General features: G+C 42.6%; 1 protein-coding gene across 3 annotated transcripts in view; it reads right to left on the bottom strand.

Moving 5' to 3' along the window:
- NTN1 (netrin 1) overlaps positions 1-23,258 on the bottom strand; it is a 255,273-nt gene that overhangs the window by 66,256 nt on the left and 165,759 nt on the right. For 2 of the 3 annotated variants that reach the window (XM_019502100.1, XM_019502096.1), the window contains 2 exons: positions 12,169-12,318; positions 7,202-7,255 (listed from right to left, as the gene is read on the bottom strand). In XM_019502100.1, coding sequence (XP_019357645.1) covers positions 7,202-7,255; positions 12,169-12,318 — 204 coding nt within the window. The remainder of the gene's footprint in view (positions 1-7,201; positions 7,256-12,168; positions 12,319-23,258) is intronic. The other variant, XM_019502106.1, reaches the window with a different exon arrangement.

Raw genomic sequence — 23,258 nt, 5'->3', positions numbered from 1 at the left:
CATGTGGATACAGCCACAGTGTAGTGTCATCATAGACATGAGTGAAGCAATCCAAAATAACACATGCTGTTGCTGTACTTGCAATGCATGGCCTCTAGGACCATGCATTGCAAAATACCTCAAAGTGCTTTACAGTTGTTGTATACAAGGACCACTTCACTCATCAGAGAAGTACCGTGCTAATAGGTACAGTGGGCTTTGCAGATTCCACATGCTGTAAGAAGTGTTAATTACCAGTAGATTCATCATGGCTGGTACACCAATCTGGCTCCATGCCACATCTTTCTGTGGGAGGAGGGGCAAATGGACTTTCCCCTGTCATCCTGTCTGGAGGGAGGGAAGCTTTAGCTTAAGCAGGGCATTGGCACAGACTGCTAAAGGGATTCACTGAGGCAGCACAGCACCCGGTCTCTCTGACCATGCCCCAGGCTCAGCCAGCACTCTCCATTGGTCTCCTGTGGGCTCCTAGAAGAGGTTGTCACCTCATGTCCTTCTCCGGTGATGCTTTTGTCTTTGTGGACCCTGTGCTCTGCTCAAAACTGATATAAGACAGAGGTGAATCTGTCCTAGTAAATAATTCATCCTCACGTCATGTTGGCAAGCCATGCAGGAGCCAATAACATTCCTCATTTAAGATATGGAAAAGCTGGGAAGGGAAGTGACGTGTCTAAAGCCACACAGCAAGTCAGAGGCAGAGGTGGGAACAGAGCTCAGGAGTTTGATTCCCAGCCCTGAGCTTTCTCCCTTGGGTGACACTGCCACAGCAGATAAGCTCAGGGTAGGCTGTGAAGGGTACTGTGTCCAATCAGTATGGCAAGGGGAGCTTAGGGTGATCAAATAAAATCACTCTAGTTGGCATTTGTACAGGGCACTGCAACTGGCCCTTGATTTTACAAATAAAAGCTATTTTTCTCTGCTTTTCTTCTGACTCTGAAATCAAAACTCAGACTGGGGAGGTATGTCATCTACAAACACTCTTCATCTTGCAGACCCGTGAAACAGGGTGGCTTGAAAATTATTGCACCAGAGAGCTGGGGAGGATGGGAAGGGGTCTTCTTTTTCCAGGCAGGGTGCAGTCTAAGTGACCACTGATTTGATCTGAGGAGAAAAGGCTGGTATCACTTCTGATCCTGGAAACTGCAGGAGAAACTGAGGCAGAATTCACTTATATTGCTGGACCTCCATATGGGAACAGTCTGTTGCACCTACACAAATAACTTTTTATAGTTTAAGTTTTGACCTACTTGAAATTGCTCGGTCTCTCACCTGAGAGTAGTCCCTTGTTGGATTTCAAGGGGTCTCATAAATATCAATGTAAATTCAGAGTTAGTCCACAAAAGTCAGAGTAAAATTGGATAACTGTACAAAATACATCGGGGGTTACACCTTATCCTTACGCACTGATACTGTCACTGTGCTTTATGGTGGGAATCATTCCCCTGACCAATGTTCTCTTAGGACGGGCATCCTGGTCCTAACCCACTCAGAACTGGCTATGAAAATCCATGTCTGTATCTTTTAGGCTCCAGAGGATGTGTCTACACATTCATTAATGTGCCGTAGTTATGGTGCATTAAGTTTAGTATTTGTATAACCAAGTACTAAATCAACGCACAGTAACCAGCATTATTGTGCACATGCCTTTTAGTGATGCTACTGCACAGCCGGTTAATAATACTGTGTAGTAGCATATTAGCACTATTTGTGCTGTGACATGCTACTAAGCAGTATTACCAGGCTATGCACAGTTAGTGTCTCGTGTAGATGTCCCTAGTATGTCTGTATTTACTGGCAGGGCTGTGATAAAAACACAAGTGTTTTGATAAGGAATTTATCTCTCTCTGATTCCAGCAGTGCCTTGTGAATAGGCTGAGGGGCCCTTGAGGCATAACATAAAAGCCATAATGTTCCCTGGAGTTGGGAGAGACTGTTAACTTAATCTGAAAGTCACTGTTAAAATAAGATTCTGGTGAGCATCAAATTCAATATTCATCTGTCTGAATAACAAGGGTATGACCTGAATTATTTTTTTTTACTAAGGTGCTTGAATCTGCCATGGTATTATTCAAAAAGCAACCTGCTCTTTCTCTTAATGGGGCTAATGGTAAATTTACAGTGATGTATACATGCAGGATTAGCCCCATCACTGCCCTCTGACAGATACGTTTGGGTCCTTCAGACCCAAACGTTTATTCCATCACATTTTATGGCCAACTCAGGTGATCCCCACTGCATTCAGGAAGCACTCTACTTTGTTTCTATCACTCTAGTGAAGCCTTCATGCCAAGCATGAGCAAAGTCTTGGGATTACTTTACACTTTTATTCTCTGATCTATATAATGCAATAGTATACAATTTTCTGGAGAATTTCCAGATTAACCCTTTAGATGCTGCTCTTCTTGGCACCCGTTATATTACTGTTTCCCATTAACTTGTCATGGAAGTCCTTAGGGTCTATGTTATATCCTATGCTGTACATTCAGCAGCAGAGCAGTTGTGCGCTCCTTAGAAGTACTTGCCTCATGAAGCAACACCAGCCAGTGTATTCTGTGTGAGCGTAGGCCATTCATTTGACAGCAGCATGGATGCTTTCCAACTGAAGCAGGTAGCTGCAGGTACGTTCCACCTGTAGACTACCTAGACACATAGCCCAGTAGCTGGATTTTCCTAGGTTAATGGTTTTCAGAGTTTCTAAGATCACAGAACCTTTTCATGTCACTTCTGCTTACCTACCTCCGTCCTAAAGACTGATGCGGAGCCAAGCACCCCAGCCTGGCAATGGCAGTGCACTGCCTCCTAGCTTGCCTTGCAATCTCTTTGTAGACCCCCTGATGACCTATTACAGATGATGATGATGATGATGATGAGCCCCTGGGTTCTATGGAACAAAGTTGGAAAAACACTGTCCTAGGCTGTGCAGCAGCTATCAGGCAGAAATGCATTCAACCTTTATATTGTAATAGTTTAAAAAGAATACAGGCTTTCACAAGTTCTACAAGTGGCCAGCTTTCTTCATTCTTTCACAGCATGATACTGGAAATAGGGAAATATTCTGGAGCATTTGCTAATATTTAGGAAAAGAAGAGCAAACAGATGCTTTCCATCTGGAGAACTTAAACAGTAAAAGCCATTTCTTTGTTGTCTCCATCCCTTTCTGAGACTCACTTTTTCACTAGTGTTGAACTGCAGGATGATTCATCTATGGCCAAGCTTGAGTTGCTCCTTTTTTCTAAACCAGAATTGTCTGCAATGACTACCACAGTTATTGGTTAGAAAGCAAATAAACTGCAAATAGAAATGTCAATTTAAAATGCAATTCTTTTTTGTTCTGAATTCTACTTGATCGCTGTTAGAAACCATGATCAGCCATGTGGCATTTCTGTTAGGAACATGTGACATTTCTAGTAAAAACATCCATACCCCAGGAAGGGAGCTATTCACTAAACTAAACATAGTTCTCTGACTTCATGTTCACTGATAAGAAAGTCAGAGAACTGTGTTTAGTATTGGGCCTTTTGCCCAAGAATGGATGCTATCAAATTGGAGTGTGTTCATAACAGAGAAGCAAATATAATGAGAGGCTTAGAAATAAGCTTCTGGAGGAGATTTCAGACTGGAGAAGAAAATGGTGAGAAGTACATCATGATTTGCAAGAACACTTACGGCAGAAAGGGGGAAGTTTCCTAGGTAAAAGAGGATTAGACAAGAAAGATTTGACTAGAGTAGAAGAAAGAAAAGTTTATACTAATGTTTGTGAAATATGAACAAAAACCAAACATCCAATGTTTTCAAATGTCTGCATGCCTACCTCTGTTACTAATGCTTTATTTTTTATTGTTGAAACACTTATGAGACCTCATCTCATGTATGAAATCAACAGTCTTAAAATGGTAGTAAGAGTCATCAAACTCACCTACTGTCAGTGAAAGCACTCATCAAAAATCTAAAGTTTTGAGGGGTCTGGTTTTGCCTGTACTTCTTTTGTGGACAAATGAGTTTACTATTCAGTGGGCAGTCTTTATGAGGCACACAATAGTATAAAAACTTCAGGCTGTCAGATACTGCTTAAACAGCAGTAGATAGAAATAGCAACAGATTTCCCTTATTTAGGACAAGCTGAGGTTGAAGACAAGTTGAAGCACAGTGTTGCTGCTACAGTGAGTTTAGTGCTTTAGGAAGAACAGAGTTGGGGCCTAAGAGTCTGAGTGGACTTTAACTTTCCCTGACATTACAAACTACAGACCTTGTCCATTCACTTTCCAGGTTTCACTGTCTTGGGAAGAGTTACTAAGTATGCAGCAAATGTGACCAGCCTGAAAGTTCACTGGGTGAAAAGCCCTGCCATGGAACATAAAGAGAAATTCTGAGTTCAATTCAAGGTGACATCCATCACTTTTAGTACAAAATCCCTAATTTATGAATCCTCCCACATTGCTGAGACAAAAGTAAATAACCTCCATTTCTCAAGACCTGTACAGAGAGAGCGCTGTTCAAACAGTGCAAGAATCTACAAGCATCCAAACATAATAAGCTACCATGTCCATTTTCCCAGGGGCCTCTTGCTTGCATTGCAGTCACCTGTTGAGATATGTTAGAAAACATGGAAACTGTGTAGAAATCTCTGGAAAATAAATCTGTGATATGTGGCAACCTATTTTCATCTCATCCTCATGTAAATCAGGAATGCCTCCTGGGGAGCCATTGGAACTGATCTGGAATAAAGTTAGTGAAAGTGGTGGGAGACTCTAACAGAACCTATACAGCTTACAATATTTGTTTCCAGTTATAGGATAAAGGAGTATACGGGGGTTTAAAAAAGAGGATTTTCATGTCAACAGCAGACTCTGGTCTTTTTTAGAAAGATTTAGACTTATCCTAGTTGTGAGACATCGTATGGAGGCCTGAGAAATCTGGAAAACATTGCAAAAACCCCACAGATAACTAAAATGTTGGCAGTCATCATCACCAGGCCACATTTCACAGCCCCTTGAAGTCCATTGCAATGATGTGGCAAGAGTCCAGATATTCCTGCTCCAAAGCAGAGACTCCTGTTATCTGAGCTAATGGTGACTCTCCCCTGGTTCTTATTACTCCTGGAATGGTGATCTCTTTGAGCAGATTTTATTCTATCTAAAAAGCCAGTGGTATATGTGCACCTGTATGCATGTGCGTGCGTATGTGCATGAGTGCATGCACCCACACCCACACGCACACGTGCATACTCACGCGCACACACACGTGCGCGCACGCATGCATGTGCAGGTCAGGGGATTATCCAAACCCTCTATCCCAGGCTAGGCTCAGCTAATCTGACAGTGGAGGGTGGGTCTTTTCTAACCTTGGCTGAGTTGAAGAAGGCCCTCTGTGATGAATATCAGTTCACTGGAGAGGAGAAGGTCTCCATCCTGCCTGTCCATGAATGTTTGGATCTTGTCACAACCTTGATTAAGCCACAAACTCACCAGATGCTGAGTTGGTTCAGTCCCTTGAACCTCTGTGTTCTTAAACTTACCTTGGCCTAAATCAGCAACAACACTGTTTCTTACTTGGTGTATTTCCTGTGCATGGGGTTTCTGTCTGTTCCCCTGCCCTAGAAATGAAGCCCTGGGGGCCAGCTGGCCTAGGCTCCCTGGACCTTTGCTGACCCCCCTCCCCCCCAGATTCCCAAGTAACGATACCATCTCCTAGGACCCCACCCTTATCGGCAATCTGGATTTATAGTGTAACGCTTCCTCGGTACATGATAGGTATTAAACATAACACCCAGAGACTGTGCACACAGTCCTAAAACAAATTATTTACTTAGGTTTCACAGGAAAAAAGAATAAACATGCCATTATCCATTTCCATGCCTCAGTTTCCTCACCTCTCTGGAGAGTTTTTTGGCCTTGGGGAAGAATTCTCCAAGGGGTCGACAACTGCTCCCCTCTCCCCCCAAATACACACCTTCATGACTTCTTCTGCAGCAGAGTCTCTCTCTCTCTCTCTCGGTGCCCAGGACAGCTTGGTTTGATCCTAGCTTGTTTCACAGTTAAACACCAGGAGCTCTTGCCAACCCACTATGAAAGCATGTTCCCCATTCCTGTTTCAAAGCTTTGGGTGCATGTCCATGAGTCTTTTTCTGATTTACCCTGCCTTTGTGGCTATTAAAGGCTGGCAACATTTTAATTTCTTTGTTCTGTTTGGGGACTTTCAACACTCCAAACCTCCCTCCAGCTAAACTTGGGTGCTTCAGGTTTCAGGGATCCCACTGTCCTGAAGTGACCATTAAAATTGAAGCAATAACCATTATTCCTGGTCAATTTGTAGCTGATTCAAACTACATTTAGGCATTCTATGGTGCAGTAATTTCCTAACATTAACCAGAGAATTCCTAAGCTGATCATCGATTCCCCAAATAATCCCTTCCATTTTCCATATTAGGGTTAGAAAAAGCCCAATGCTACAGTCCTGCTGAGAACAACTGAACTGGGACCCTGGCACCGTGAAGCAAGCAAAGACTTGTAAACATGGAGGTAAATCTTGATCTCCAATCCTTAGTTCATACTGATGTGACACATCAGTTGCAGGTACTGCACTAGGTATTTTCAAGTAGAAGGCCATATTTATGGGTATATAAATACAGACCCTCAAAAAAGTCTCTTAGTTTTATCTGTGTGTTCACCTGGTGCAAAGCCCTAGAAAAGTCTACCTCTCTGAACATCTACACAGAGATTATGAAGACTGAGCAAAAACGTTCTGAGCTTTAACTGGTGTTAGCTTATCCCAGTATACCTAACAAAACCAAAGGACTATGTGGAAATCCAACTTCAGCCCCCTCTACACCAAAATGGTTGTCAGTCTAGATGATTATCTTAAATGACACTTAAATGTTTGAACCGCAGCAAAGCAGATTTAGATTAAGTCTCAGGGAAAAAAACCCTGCTGTCAGATCAGTTGGACAATGGAACAAGCTGCTCAGAGAAGTTGTGGAATCTCCTTCGCTGGAGGATTTCAAGAAGCTGGAGAAACATATGGAATGGTTTGGGAATAATCTGTCCTAAATTTCCACAGGGGGTTAGACCAGATGATCACTGAGGTCCTTTCCAGAACTATGATTTTATGATTCCTTCCAAGCAATTGCTTCCTTGCCCCCCTTTTACAAAATCTGTTTTCCATGAATGCAGCCTGGGCTGGGTTAAAAAGAAAGAAGACAACGTACCTGCAGGCTCTTCCGTGCTACTAGCTGCAGTGGTGGGTGGAGCAACAGGAATCTCTGTGCAGGGGGCAAAGAGAAAAATGAAAAAAATGAGGGAGAACATTGTATCACACTTCAGTGAGACGGGACTGTATGTCATGCTTGGTTTTACTGACTACACCTATGTGGCAGTTGCTCTCACAGTTTTACGTATGTCAGAGTGAGGCAGCAAAATGTTACATAGGAGAACCAAAAGCAGTCTTATGGGATAGAGAGGCTGCTGCTTGCATTGCCCAGGTGGATATAAAATAGGAGCTGAGAATTTGTCACAAAGATGGACTATAGATAAGGTACAGTAAATGGTCCTGACTTAAATTAGATGATTGAGTCTGAAGGCACATGGACAGCTCTTGTAATGAAATCTTTTCTGTTTAGAGCAAAGCTCTGACATTTCTGTACATTACTAGAAATCCATGTAGGAGAATACAGAATATCAGTTAAAATCTGTCATGTGACTATGAGAGCTGGATTTACTCAGAGGAGAATACAATATATATTAAGACTTAAAATCTGGCTATCCCTGAACTTGTGTGGCTCCTTTTGAAATAAATAAAAACCACACTATACACTGCTAATGTTTAGGTTCAAGGGTATATTTATGACACGGTCATTTCTGTTACTGTAGCCTGCGCAGACATGTAACAATACCCTGAGTATATTGTTGTTTATCACACAGACTGGGCAATTACATAGATGGAAATCTCCAGGATTTGGGATGGTAAAATTATAGGCAATGGTAAATCAGAGAGTGATATCAGAAAGTTAAACATACTCCTGTGGGACAGGTGCAGAAATTTGGCTTAATCATGCTATACCTGCTCTCTCTGAGTCTGTGACTTGGAAAGGATGCTTCATAGGTATTGCACTACATTAAAATTTTACAGTAGGCTGATTGGCATTTTTTTAAGGATACAAATGTGGAACTAGTTGAAAAAAAAGAGAGAGAACCGTGAGGAGAACGCGCGCGCGCGCGCGCGTGTGTGTGTGTGTGTGTGTGTGTGTGTGTGTGTAAACAGATTTCTCCATATTAACAGTTTTGGCTTTATACATTCAGCACACATCTATTGTATTATATGAAAGTGTTTCAGCAAGTAATGGCAATTTTGAAATAAAACTGTTGTATATCCAGTTCTCTACATAGTCATAAACAATGGGTTTTCATAGATTCATAGATTAAGGGTCGGAAGGGACCTAGTAGATCTTCTAGCCCGACCCCCCGCCAGGGCAGGAGAACAACAAAAAACCCCAAAAAGAGAAACGGGACTCAAATGAGTCCAGCGAGGTAGGCATCCAGCCTCTTCTTAAAGACCCCCAGGGTGTTCCCCGCTGCTGTGCAGCATCCCACTCACTGCATACACAATTTTTTATTTTGAAGTTGCCATTACTTTCTGAAACACCCTTGTTTCAACAATATTACCCTGGCAAAATTGTACTCGTCTACTTATTAGGGGTGTGTGAAGCAGGCCCTATTCAATTCGGATTCAGCCCAAATCAGGGACAGTGATTTGATTTGTTGATTCGGATCCCTGTCCCCGATTTGATCTGGCTGAATCCAAATTCTGAAGATTTGATGCTGATTTGGAGAATCAGCGATTCGGACATAGACACAGTTTTAAATGTTTTTTCTAAGTACCTTGAGGTACCAGCACGGCTTGTGAACGCTGTGATGCTGGGGTGCATGGAGCGTCCCACAGGAGTGTGAGGGGCCCTTCATGTGCTCAGTGGCAAACCCAGAAGTACTTCCCCACTCCCCTACACCACCCCAGCTCAGGGATCAGCCATAGGGGAACCCCAGGTGCCCCCCGTGCTCCCCGGTGGACCAGGAAGTGGACCGGAAGTGCTTCTGTTCCACTTTTGGGTCTGCTGCCAAGTGAGCTGGGGAGCCCCCACCCCCGCGCTCCTGTGGGACACCCCATGCACCCCAGCATCGCAGCGTTCATGAGCCCCTCCTACCTAGAGGTATGTCAAAATAACATTTAAAGCTGTGTCTATGTCCGAATTGCCGAATCTTTCTGAATCTCTCTGATTCAACTCGGAGGGTTCCAATTAGATTTGGAGAGATTAAAGGGTCTCTTGATTCGATTCGGATTCGGAGGTTCAGCCACCGAATCAGGTCAAATCTCCACCGAGTCAAATTAGGGACCAAAGCTTCACACAGCTCTATTACTTATGCTAGAAGTATTTTTTCTCATTACAATTACTGTAAAGGTAGAGTGAGCAGGTACTGAGACTCAGCTGGCAAAATGTCATCAGTTATTATATATGTGTGTATGTATAAAAATACTGGTCATTGCCTAGTGGAGCAGGACTTTATAACCAGCCCTAGGTTCTGAAAGTATTCAAAATGTAGTTCCCTCAAAATCTGGGTTCCTTAACATATTTTACAATGGTAAAGAATCAGTAATAAGTTTTTAGTGGGATTAATCATGGAAGTGTTTAAAAGTCTTTCAGATCCATAATTCTTGTTATCCCTGCCACAGGAGAGTGCCTTCATGTTCTTTAAATTAAAAGAAGTATTTACAATCAGACATCCAGACACTAGCTGGAAGCCTACTATTCTTTTAGTCTGGCACTGAAACAGATTGACTTCTTAGTAGGCTGATTCTGTGAGCATGAGTATGATCCATGCAGTGCTGAACCTATGCCTGTATGAGCATGCTGAAATTCTGTGTCTGTCTGTATTGAGTGCCATGAACCGTAGGGCAAGTGATGCAAGGAGCTACTTACCGTCTGATTTACCATGGCAGTCTGGATTGTTAGCGATAAACCTTTGTGCATACTTGTTGCAAAGCAACCGGAATGTCATGATTATGCCATCTTGGGAAACAAGCATCTGGTTATAGCTTTTACCACACCATTGCATCACGAGGAAGAATTAATCTCAAGTGAACAAAATCCACCGTGGAATACATGTTTTATTCAGTAACAAACAGTAGAAAGGGGGCATCACCCATATTTAAAAAGTCCTCATCTCAAAAAGACATTGGGAATGGACAGTGCTGAAATAGACTAGGTCCTGGACAAAGACTTGATTCTTTCAACCTTCATCTTTCTTTCTTTTTCTTTACACCAGGAAGTTAGCACATACAAGAAAGGCTACTTCTACTGCAATGGTAGCCCCACTGCTTTCTCCAACTGCTGTACTTTTATTGTTTTATTTTGTTTTGCTTCTTACAGCCATGATTTTGTCATTTGGTTTTTTAAGGGAGGTAGAGATAGAGTAAATTGACAACCTACATCATGTGAAGGCACAAAACTATTCAGCAGCAGCAAAGACAACAGGCAGCAGAGGGAACTGTTCAGTTAAGGAGATTTAGCATTTCACAAAGACACAGAATGAGACATGGCTACTGGTGCAGATGTTTTCGATCTGCCCTGGGCTGGTTTATATAGGGATATAAAAAGAGGGCACACAGTTTTAGAAAGGAAGGCATTGTGACAAGAAATATTGGAAGCTGCAACCTAGTGTGTTTTGCTGCTGCTGTCTGAAACAGTATTTAAAACCCAAACTAATGTTAAAAGATAAACAAAAAAGTCAAATGTCCCATATCTCTGGCTAGATTGTGTGAGTGGAAGGTCCCATTTAACCATCTGGGTGGGCATACCTGGGGATCTATTCAATATATGATGACAGCAACTGATAATAATGAACCCAGGTAATTAGCTGGTTTCAGCTGAAGAACCTTGACAATACAAAGCAACATGGTCTGGAAGAAGGGAAAAACATCATAGCAATTTACCATAGCAAGCAGGATTAAGATAGCATTGCAAAAGAAATATATATCCATGTCTCCCTATGAGCTAGGGAAAGGTCTTCAAAGCAAAATGAATCATTTAAACTACTCAGTCTTTAGATGAAATAGGTTTTAGATGACACTCACATAACCTAGCCAGTCTAGCAAATGAGATGCATGTAAAATGTATATGTAGTAGGCATACAGACACCTATTACATGCAGTCTAATTCAAATTTCACAAATGTATTTTCAGTTGAGCACTAGTAATGGAACATATGAGTGTTAGTAATCACTCAACCTGTTATAATCTCAGGATGATGTTACAAGTCATCTTTAAACCATTCTAAAACTGCTGGTGGTGTTCAAGTTAGAACAGGTTCAGAGCAGCTGCAGGTTAAGGCTTAATGCAACCTGACCTGAAAAACTTTGACTTAGCACTAGAGAGCCTGGTGAGCAGGGGCATGGCCAAGAGCCAGGACTCTATCCCTCCTCTGGGACCAGACCCCAGGGCTTAAGCGCACTGAGAGTGTGGCGCTTGGGAAAGCATGCCTTTCTGGGCTCCATGTTCTCACCACATGCAGTGCTAGGAAGCCCCTTCCTGGTTACCTCCCCAAAAATGTGAAAGGCTGGAGAGAGAGGCTGTACCCCCACTTCACCTCCAATTCTCTTGGGTAGGGGAATGCTGCCCAGATGTAGGGCAAAGGCTTAGCCCTCTGAGTGGAGGGGCACATGCCTGGCACCTGCATGAGGAGTCAGCGGTGTGGTGCCATGTGGGCTGGGATCATACCCACTGAGGACAGGTGGGGTGTTGGCTTGGGGCCAGTACAACCCCATGGGCAATAGAGCTTGGGAGGGTGGAAAGTTTGTCAGGGGTAATGGGACTGGGAGCTGTGCATCATGGGATGCTGGGTGACTGCAAATTAGTCACTTTATCTCCATGGAGTAGACTAACAATAACCTAGCTCAAGCTAGGTAGAACACTTCAGAGATAACTCTTGCCCAAACTGGTGTAACTTTAAGATGCTTAGAGGCTATCTAGCACAGCTTACCACCATTTAATCCATGGATGCTCCTGTTTTAAGTGCCTTTAGAATGGTTTAAAGGTAGCCTGTAACACTACCCTTAGTAGCTGAGGTTGATTTTTAATGGGTTAATTCCACTATAGTACAGACTTCAAAAAGAGCGGTCCACATACTTATGCAGGGGGCAATGGGAGATCGGCTTTGCTGGTAGCCTTTGGCACATCGATTGCACGTGATGCCAGTCACACCATCTTTACAGGGACATTGACCTGTGGTTTGATTACAGGTTTGGCCAGCTGCACCCACGGGATGGCAATCACATTCTGTGGGGGGAACACACAACAAGAGGTCAGAGGTGGAGAAAGGGGAGGGAGGAAAGAATGTACAATGTCAGTTGGCAATAGCACCCCTATACTAGTCAAGGGCATGATGCCAGATGTGCAGGGACAAGGTAGAAGCAGCCGTGTCTGCAACAGGGTTTCACCTTCTCAGCAGTCAGCCCAATCCAACACTTGTGCATTAGCAGAGCTAGCAAACACATCAATCTGAAACAAAGACAGCAATTTACAGCAGTGGATTTCAATAGCCATTGCTCCGTTAGGCAAATCAGAAATCCAGTTGCTGAGAAAGTGTCTAAAATAATTGCATATTTTTAAGACAAACATACTCCTTTGTTGTGGCAAACTGAGCAGGGAAGTTTTAGCATAAAACTTCTTTGCCTCCCAACTTGAGCAGACTGGGTAGACCTGGGTTCTCGAAATGCTGCTGGGAGGATGCTGCTGGGAGGATATCCATCTTCTGATGTTGCAGTTCTGAATTCCAGAAGAGTAAGAGACTGGTCCCATAGTTAGAGCAACAGGACGGTAAGGCAGAGAAAGGTAGCAATACAGGAAACCAGTGTCAGCTCTGTGAGCACACACTACAAAGTCATGACAGACATGCTACTGGCCAGTGTCAATGTTATAAAGGAAGTGGGCAAATTCAGGGTGTACTTGGACACCCACTTGTTGTGAGGACCCGTACATGGAATTAATTTGGTTTCAGAAACAACAAATTTATTTCATGTTTCACATAAGAACCTCCTGTTAGTACTTTCCCTTTAGCTCATCCCCAGCAGCTGGTACTGCAGGTGTAGGAGGGAAATACCCTTATCCATCGCATGCAGCTGTAAGTACCTGTTGGTACATCCTGCTGTTCCATTCCAGCTGGATGGAGGTTTAAGTGCAGATTAGGGAGATGTGAAGGGCTTGAAAAGGGATGTAAATGCTGCACTTGAAAACACTCAAACCTAATTTCCAGCAACGTATCTTATTTTTGCAGCTGTTCGTAAAAAGCAACAGAGACTGTTACTATCACAGCTCTTTGTGATTACAGTCTCAGAGAGTTATTAATGTCCCTGCTTTCTAAATGTTGAACATTTTGGGTCAGGTTGTGGCCTGCCCCTACCCAGACACGCAATGGGAATGAAGATGTAATGAGCCTTCCTTTGTTCCTCTAGCATTCTCATATAAGAGCTGGCCATTTGGGACCATTTTGTGGCTGGCAGGACTCTATCACACAGTCATGGAGAGAGCAGGTCTCCTGCTACACTCTGCTCTTTCATATGCACTGTGACTCCCCTTTCTTATGTTCTGTAACCACTCCAAGCATGGTGCTTGTCTCCATTGCCCTAGCCAGTTTAGCATTAAATTGCTCATTTTACTTAGCAAACTGACAGCCCTTGTATTCAGTACTTCCTTCATGCTTATTTCTGAAGCTCAGTGTGGTACATAACCTCTAATGCATGGGTGTCAAAGATATGGCCCATGGGTCATATCCAGCCCACAGTGCCCTATCATTCAGCCCCCAGTGCTTTCTGTGGGTCTTGGAGTTGATTCATAGGTAGCATGTTGGGCATATCAGATGGCCCCACACGCTGCACATAGTGCCTACTTTGGGGCCGTACCACATACAGCAGCCACTCCAGCATGTCAGCACTTTGCTGGATCCAGTGGCGGGTCCCAGAGTGGCTGCCCCATGCAGCACAGCCCCAGAGCAGTGGAGTGGCCGCCATGTACAGTGCAGCCCCAGAGTGGTTGCCACATGTGGCACATGTGGCTCCAGAGAAGTTTTCACTGATGATTTGTCCAGTGGATCTCCCTAGTGTTATGTCAAGTGCTAGGGTTTCTGACTTTGTCCAGGGGAGCAACTCCATAGCCTGTTAACTCACACAGTCAGGAAGTTAGTCCTGGCATAAGTCAGGACGTTTTGACAGACAGTCAAAAAGCCCAAAACTGAATCATTCAGTCTTCACAGGTTAATTTAAGATGCATAGATTGAACAACCAAGCAAGTGAACAGATATTCACTTTAGATTCAGGAAATGCAGCCACATGCCTGCCATAGTTCATGCCAGAAGCCGGGGGTACTAGAGCACAACTCCCTGCTTGGCTGGAACAGACAGCTTGGGCCAAGGCTAGCCTGCCCACTGAGGCAAAGTACCCTGGGATGCAAGAGGACTGTGAGTTAACTTGAATCTGGAGGGGATCTGGGACAGAAGTTCAATAAACCAATTTAACCTAAATCAGTTAAGTCTTATATTATATCCATCCAGTTTATCTTAAACTAGTTTCAGTCATTTTGAAAGCGGTTTAAGTGCACTGAACTTCTGTTGTGTTACAGATTTGAACCAGTTTCTGATCACTTATACTGGTTTCTGTGTAATTTCTGTCCCTAGCCCTGGAGTCCAGCCTAAAACTTCCTTTTCTCCGTTTCATCCTATTCCCAGCCAATGTCTGTTTCATCTATTTGGAGTATAAATGTTGGACTCTAGCTATATATCTGCACAATACATAGCACAATGAGTACCCGATCTTTTCCTGGGGCTTCCAGAGGACCCAACCAAAAAGTAGACAATACTACTACCATTATTATAATTCCTAGCTATAATCCTCATGTCTCTGTAATGAATTTTCATTCCTCCCTCTTATTCACACCTCCTTGGCCAGTGGATTGCCATCAGAACTTCATACCCTATTTCTCCAGTCCAGTTATCTCTTCACCAGACCCTACGAGTATTTCCCAAGAGTGTCCTGAGCATAAGTGTATAGAGAACCCTGTCCTTGGATCTCTTTTGGGGCAGCAAGTTACACCAGCAGTCTGACCAGCCTGGAAAAGACCCTCACAGCCATGGCACGAAGACAAAAGCAGAGCTGCTGGTCCTCTTTACTCTGATTGCCCCCCTTTACGCATCCACACTTTTGCAAGATACTAAACTGCTTCTCTCCACTTGTATAACAGCCAAGGGAGTTATTTTGTCTTGAAGTTGACGGGATCACAGAATAAGGCACGGAGCTGCTTTGCAGATATGGGCTGCTGCAGTCTCTCTTGGTTTTCTTACAAGAACCTCTTGTCCTCCCTCTGGCTTCTCTTTCCCCCTTCACACTTCCACTTCCCAGCTCCTTGTTTCTCCCTCAAGTTCCCCATGCCTCGGCTCCCCATTTGCTTCCCTTTTTTCCTTGTCACAGTCCCTCTGCCCTCTCCTTGGGACCTAGCATTGACCTCACATTCCCCTTGCCTCTTCTCCCTTTCTCCCAAATTCCTTTTATCTTTCTCCAGTTTCTCTGGTTTCCATGTTCTTCCACTTTCAGTTTCCTGCACCCTTAACTTCTCCCCTGAATTGGAATAAGGGCAACTGGGGTAGGGAAGCCACCTTGTCTCTGCTGCCAGCTGCCCACAGAGCCATTTCTGCCTACAGCTGAGCAGTTTTCCAGCTGGTGAGGGTCCCCGCAGGACAGTGATGGAGGACAGATAAGAATAAAGGTAAGACTGCGTACTGCAGTCCTCCATTCTTCCAAAAGCCTTTTATTCACTTGGGAAGTTAAGGGAAGGAGGCACAGTGCTTCCTTCTGTGTGGAAGTTGGGATATAAGACAATGCCCCTTCTCATTTTTTCTCAAGTCCATAGGAAAACAAAATCATTATTTGGAAGATGTGTGTTAGGATGACAGAGGAGATCTCTCCTGAAGGTATCTGCTTTCAGTAATGTTGGTTAGAAAATATTTATTGTTATTGTTGTATGTTTTTTCTTTTCCTGAAGGAGATATACATTTTCCACTGAAAAATCTCAAAAGTATGTTTTGGGGTTTTTTGTTTGTTTTGGTTTGGTTTGGTTTGGAAAAGCTTTTGGTTTGAAGCTTTTTTCTTTCCTCTCACTGGAAGCCTGATCCTGGACATCTTCAGAAAGTGTTTCATAGTTTCATAGTTGTTAGGGGCTGGAAGGGACCTTACAGATCATCTGATCCAGGCCCCTACAAGGACTTTTCTTCTGGGCAGGCTTTTAGTAGGAGGGACTAATTTGGGGGGCACTGTTTGGGGAATTTGTTGTTTATTACATATTATTCTATTTTAATATTTGGGTTTTTTATAATTTATCTTAGGTTTTATTATAAGCCTCCCTAAGCCTTTTCTGGGGAGGGCAGAAAATAAATCTAATACATAAATAAAACAGAAAATGCCCCATATTGCTGTCCCCAGTGTTGTTTGTTTTAGACATGAGCCTGTCCTGCATGCATAAGTGGAAACTGTCTAACCTGTGGAGTGATGCATTGTGCATATAGTACTGTGTTTACAATTCAGAGAAAGACAGCTTCAAGCCCTCTCTAAATGAAGGTGGCCTAGAAACCAGGCCTTTGGCTTCATGAGTGAGTACCCTAACCCCTAGGATTTGAAGCTAAACCATGGAGGATCCTCTCCTCCTCCAGAGGCTAACACCTGCTTGTGATGGGTTTTTGGCTGGCTGTGTTTTGGGGACTGAGATAAAGACATGCATCCAGAATGGGTGCACATATACAGTTATGCACCTGCCTGGCCAGTGTATAGCTAAATGTGCATGCTCAGTGTACGTGTGCAAGCTTACACAGACACAGTGTAGCGGAAATAGAATAGCAAACTGTGTGTAAGTGGCAAGAATATCTTGTACATGACCACTTAGACACACAGGAAAAATAAAATTCTACCCCATATAAATAAATGGGAACATCACCTCCCTTTCACACTACAATACCTTTGCACATCAAGCTCAAAATTGCCCTGGATATTTTTACAGACATATCAAGTATAATTTAACTTGCTGCTTGCTTTGGATCCTACTCTGTGCAGCAACGGAGAAAAAGGTGTTCTCCCCCTTGTTTATGGCAGCTCCTATCTTTTCCTCCTGAGGCTCTCAGCATTGTTAGACATTATTATACTTTGCTCATGCAAATTTTATATAAGAAAGGTCACAATCAATGGCTCCATTTAGTCTAACCCTTCCTTAAGGCAGAATCATCCATGTCTAAACCATCTCACTTAACTGTTTTTCTAATCTGTTCTTAAACACTTTCAAGGATGGAGATGCCATAACCTCTCTAGGTAATCTGGTCTAGTGCTAAACCACTCTCACAGTAAGAAAATTCTTCCTGATATCTAAACTAAATTTCCCTTGCAATTTTGGACAGTTACTTCATGTCCTATCCCATAGTCAGAGAACAGTCTATCATGATCTTCTTTATAAGCATTCTTCATAGATTTAAAGACTGTTATCAAATCCTCCTTCAATCTTCTCTTTTCAGACTAAATAATCACAGTTCTTCTAACCTTTCCACTTAAGTCATGTTTTCTAGACACAGGAGGTGACAGTACGTCTTTACTTGGCACTAGGTAGGCCTCCTCAAGAGTATTTTGTGCAGTTTGGGGCTCCACATTTTAAAAAGGATGTACAGAAGAGGGCCCAGAGGCAGTTGACAAAAATAATAAAAGGCTTGGAAGAAAACTGTATGAAAAGCAGTTGAAAGAAATACTTATATTCAACTTGCAGAAAAGACAGTTAAGAGGGGACATGATAGCAGTTTTGAAATATCTGAAGAGCTGCCATAAATAAGGGGGAGAACACCTGTTTCTCCGTTGCTGCACAGAGTAGTATCTATAGCAATAGCTGGAATTTGCAGCAAAGTAGGTTTATATTGGAGAGCAGGAAAAACTTCTTCATTGTTAGAACAGTGAGGCAGTGGATTGACTGCTGAGGGAAGTTGAGGAATCTCCATCCTAGGAAATTTTTCAAGAAGAGATTGGACAAGCATCAGGCAGGGATGATTTAGGAATAGCTGTGCCTGAAGCGCTCTGTTGGAAGCTGCTTCCTCCCTTCTCACTCCCCAGATTACCAAGAAATCAAGAGAAGAGCTGTGCAGTCCAGAGCAGATGGATATTATAGAGAACCATGGTCAGCAGTAGAAAAAGGAAGCGGCTCCACACTTGGCTAACAAACTGAACAATTCATAAATGTCAAAGGATAAATGGAAATGCTGTCTTATACTGCACATAACTGACACGTAGAACTCATGGCTGAAAAATACTGTAGCAAAGGCTCAGCAGCAGTCCCTTGAATGAGAATTTCTGTACTGTAGTTACATTTGCTAGGATTAAAATATATATGGGACATAAACACTCCTGTTTTAGGACACAAACCAACTACTGACTGACTGCAATGAGGAACACTCGAGTCTTGCTGTCCAGGAAATATGGGAGAAACGTGGGGATTTTTTGGCTACATTTTAATTTTAGTTGAGAAAGATACCTTTTTTCAAGGCCCTTCTTCAGGTCTGGAAAAGAAGAAAGTTCCCTAAAGTCATGCTATTGTCTGTTGTGGGATTTTATATCTTCCTCTGAAGCACCCAGTGCTAGCCACCCCTGTACACAGGGTTCTGGATTTTGACAAGCCATTTGTCTGTTCGAGTATAGGAACTGTTGTGCTTTTATGCTTTATCTGAGATGAAGGTGGAGTTTTCAAGTTTTTGAATAAAAAAATCAGGACTGTGAATAAGAGTATGAGAGAGAGAAATTCTCTTAGGAAGTGTTAGAACTTGTTAGGATTTGTCTGGCTCATGGCAGGTCACCAAATGGCCATGACAAAAATGCAAATATTTTTCCATCCTTGAATTTTCATCACGGGTATTCTCAGCCACTAATCTCCACACATGCATGTGTTGAAAGATAAACAGGAGGACAAATCTCCAGGATTATCTCTTGTTGAGTTTGACATTTCTGAGAAGGTATCCAGTTCTCCCGGGGCTAGGAGACTGAAAGGACTTTCAATTTTTGAGAATCACCATTTTCCTGCTTAAGAGAATGCTCTGAGAATGATACAAAGTCAGTTTCATGGGATAAAAAAGCTTGATTGCACGGTACAGTTTGGCTTTCTTCATTACATCGTATCTGAAATGATAACATCCTGACTTTCAGACCTTCTAGATATAAAACACTAGAGTCTGAAAGATGTGCATTGTGTTTTACAGTGGAGAATAAAATCTCAAAGAAAATGTTGAATTAAGCTTTGAAAAGTATATATTCAGTTGCAGTAATCTGTTTAAAATAACAATTCAGGAAGTTATCTCTGTTCAGGAAACCATGCTCATCTGTGCTTAGTTTATGCCCTTTTGCAGCCAACGTGGATGAAAGGCATGCTAAAAGTTAAGCATATTCTTAATTTCTTTTCTGGAATCAGATCCATTGTGTGCTCCCCTTCTCAGTCTGCCATTCATATGGAATCTGGAAGTAGTGAGGATCAGAACACTTTGACAAAATAGTTTTCCATTAGAAAATACAGTTTTGTTTAAATCAAACTTTGAATGGGGACATGTTTATAATAAATGAATAAAGTTGGCTTTTTCCTTTTTTCTGAAACTGTTAAAGCATTTCATTTGACTTTAATATTAAATGTATACATATATTTAATATTGTGTCATATGTAATGCTTGTGTGAGAAGTTTCAACATTATCTAAGGAAATATTTCAATAGTTCCCCAATGAAATTTGTCAGAATGTTTGAACGAGAAATTTCAGAAATTTAGCTTTTCCCTCTGTCTTGGAACAGAAGTAAATTTCATTATGTCTGACCTTCCTGCACAATATAAATTTCAGTTTCCAACCTGAAATGACAGTAGCTTTCCTGAGACAGTGAGCCAGATTCCTCTGGAACACTGTGTTCAGTACCTCGTGCATCAGTAAACACTGATTCTGCGGAGTCTGTCTATCTTGGGATCAAAGAGGCACAAAACCATTTGAAATCTGTATTATTTCTACCTAAACCTGTAACTGGGAGTGGGGAGGGAGAGGGGAGGGCATTCACCTGAAATTTGACTGTAGCCTCAAAACTTTGCCCCTTGCTTTCCAGAAGATGTAAAACCTTGGAAACTTTTTGGCAGATGTGAAGCAACATCTGAAAACAGGAAGGGCCAAATCTTATTTACCTTCATGCAACTAAGTGGCACTTATGCAGATATTGGATTCCATTTCTTGAAGTGGGGAAGGAGGGCAGCACGAGCATTTTATATTCTAGTTGTTATGGCATTTGCCCAGGAAGCAGAAGATCCAGATTCTAGTTCCTCTTCATCCAGGGATGATTTGAACCTGGATCTCCTGCTTCTAGGCAAAGTGTTCTAACCAGCAGACTATGGGTTACACATTAGCCAGCCCATGCTGGTCTAACCCTCTTGAAGCTGGACCGCTGGGCAATCAGGAAGGGAAGATGTGTGGGGCCAGGAAGAAGCAAACAAAGAGGGAAACTAAGTCAACAAGATGGACTGGACACTGCTTTGGAAAGAAATGGGCCCTGACTTCTGCTCCCAGTAAGGAAGAAATTATCTCGCTATTCTTTATGCATCTTATCCAATAACTATTAAATACAAGGTGCATAGAAACTATGAGGGACAGAAACAAGTGCTAGGACCTGCTCTCTTTAAAGGTGCTAACACACACTCCTTCCCAGTGAGTAATGCAACCTCAACCCCCCCAGGTGTCCTACTTGGGCAGATCCCCTAACCACCAGGCTACTAGACTAAAAGGTGAGAGGGTCTGCCACTCCTGCCCTGTCAAAAAGTCACTATTTGCAACTTTCCTCCTGCTACATCTTCAGGAACTTCCATGGAGTTGTGCGTGTGCCTAGGCGTTCCTCTTCTTCCCAGAGCCTTCAAAGACATAATACATCCTTCTGAGCATATTCAAATGGGTACTGCAGGAAACCATGCTTCCACAAAGGCAAATGAAAGCCAAACTGCACATAAGTGGCAAAAATTGCATTTACACAGCTATGTAAGTGCCACTTATGCATATAAACGAGAAATGCCACTTGATTTGGAGATTTGTCAGGAAAATGTTACCCTAATCTGGTGTAGATAGTTTCAGTTTGAGAACTAGACACACGTGGGCTACTGCAGGGAGGGGAGATTTACACCACTTGATTATATGCTTGCTCCTAATGGGCCATTCACTGCTGGGGAAGCAGATAGCTGTTCCTTCAGAGTTTCCCACAGAGGCAGCACATGGACGTTGTGGTACAAACTGTTGAAAGTGAATGCTCATGGAAACGTGCATGTCTTAACACCCCTTGGCGAACTTAGACATTTTTCTTTCCAACCAGAACTGCTACCTGGAAAAGGAACTTGCAGCAGAAGTCACGCGACCTCTCTGTGTTCATTCTGAAACCTAGCAGTGACTTTCTATACTGTACTGATGTGGTTAACTACCAGCTCGCTGTTGATCACTTCAGAAGAAACGTTGAGTGTTGTGAGCAGAATTTACTGTTGTTTTCTTCATGTTTACATCGTATCCCCTGCGTTTGTCTGTGCATCCTTTAGTACTTAAGAGATCCAAAGGTTTCCAGCCAGCAAAACTGATACATTTTCTGATCAGGTACAGGCAAATAACTCCATTCCATTTCCAAGTGCACCTGCTAGTGTGCTGCTCCTCAGTGTCCTCTCTAATTTCCTGTTTATGAAACAGGAACTCAGGGAATCCTGTGGTTTTAGCAGCAGCATCAGTAGCTTTTTAGCTAATTATTTCTAACTTCACAGCTCATTTCTTATACCAGACAGGCTTAACAATGCCTCCATTAAGCAACAAGTTGGATTAACCCAGAAAGGGCTTTGAGCAACTGTAATTAAGTCCAGTCTTTGGAGATGCAAACAATGGAATAATTATAGGACTTTGAAACAAACCCCACCCCCAAGAGCCTGTAACTTCTCCTCCTTATATTGGACTGCCCACTGCTGATAATCTATAACTAGTGATCACTGTATTACTGACGCTTTAATAATGTAAAGCTTAGAAAAATTCTCACTGATGCTAAACTTAAAGTGTTTGGGTTTTACTGCTGCTTTTATGCAGGTGTTATGAATGAGTACTTCAATCCCTGTGGTTATCAATAATTCTGTTTGCATATCACACAAGTGTAATTTATAAGCATCCCATAGATGCAACTCTAGTAATACTGCTGGGCAAAACAGTGAGGTTTTAATGTATAATGATTACAGGGAAGTTTTCCAAGAGGGAATGAGGAGCAGAAGACCTATTGACAAAGCACATTCACACATTTCTCTTCATATACATGGGGAGAAATGTGTCCCTCTCTGAATTCAAAAACAAAACTTCCACTGACTTCAGCTGAGCCAGGATTTTCCCAATAGTTTCTGTTTCAATTCTTTTTCTTTTCAGAGGTGCTTTGGACAAAGAATATCATTACAACGTTAGCCCTGTAATTGTTCAGATCAGCCATTCTCCACTCTTCCTACTCAACCATGATCCTTGTTTCCTAAAAAAAAGATGTGGGCAGTTTGGATCAACTCTCCATTGATTCTCTCTCTACCATATTTGTTCTAGGGTGGCTGTTGTTTTGGGTTCTGCTTATATTATGTTGTGCAAAACAAGCTAATTCTTGAAGCCAAATGCTGATGCTATTCCAGAGAAAGCATCTGTGGAAGTGCAGCCTTTCTGCACGTGTGCCTGGCTGCTCTACTGAGATATGATCACAAGGCAGGGGATCTGGAAATATTTCTGACATACTGGGCACACTCAGGCTTTGGAGGTTTCAGTGGGGAAGCCAACCGGACATGTCAGAACAGCACTGGGAATTGCACCGGAGGTCAGTTGTTCCAGTCAGATGATGCCTTGTTTATGTCCAGATGTCGTTGCAGCCTTTTTGAAGAATGTCAAAGGCCCTCTCTTGTTCCTTCTCCTTCCCCTCCTCTAAGCTGTGTCTGTTTTAAATTTGACATGAGATGTAAGACAGTATCTCAGAAATGTCTGAAAATCCAAGACTGTATTGTCTGAGAAGAAAGGAAAGCTTTGCGGAAGAACACAAACACAGCTTAAATATGGCATGGTGTTCTCAATTTATGCTGGGGACCTAGGCTGAGAAATTATTAACGTGTTGACTTGCACTCCCTTTATTCATAAAGAAGTAAAGGGATTTCC

The sequence above is a fragment of the Gavialis gangeticus genome, unplaced genomic scaffold (genome assembly GCF_001723915.1).
Source record: "Gavialis gangeticus isolate Ggan-Ray unplaced genomic scaffold, GavGan_comp1, whole genome shotgun sequence".
Classification (NCBI taxonomy): Eukaryota; Metazoa; Chordata; order Crocodylia; family Gavialidae; genus Gavialis; species Gavialis gangeticus.
Note: the sequence above shows the minus strand (reverse complement) of the source record. Positions and strands in the feature narration are given on the sequence as shown.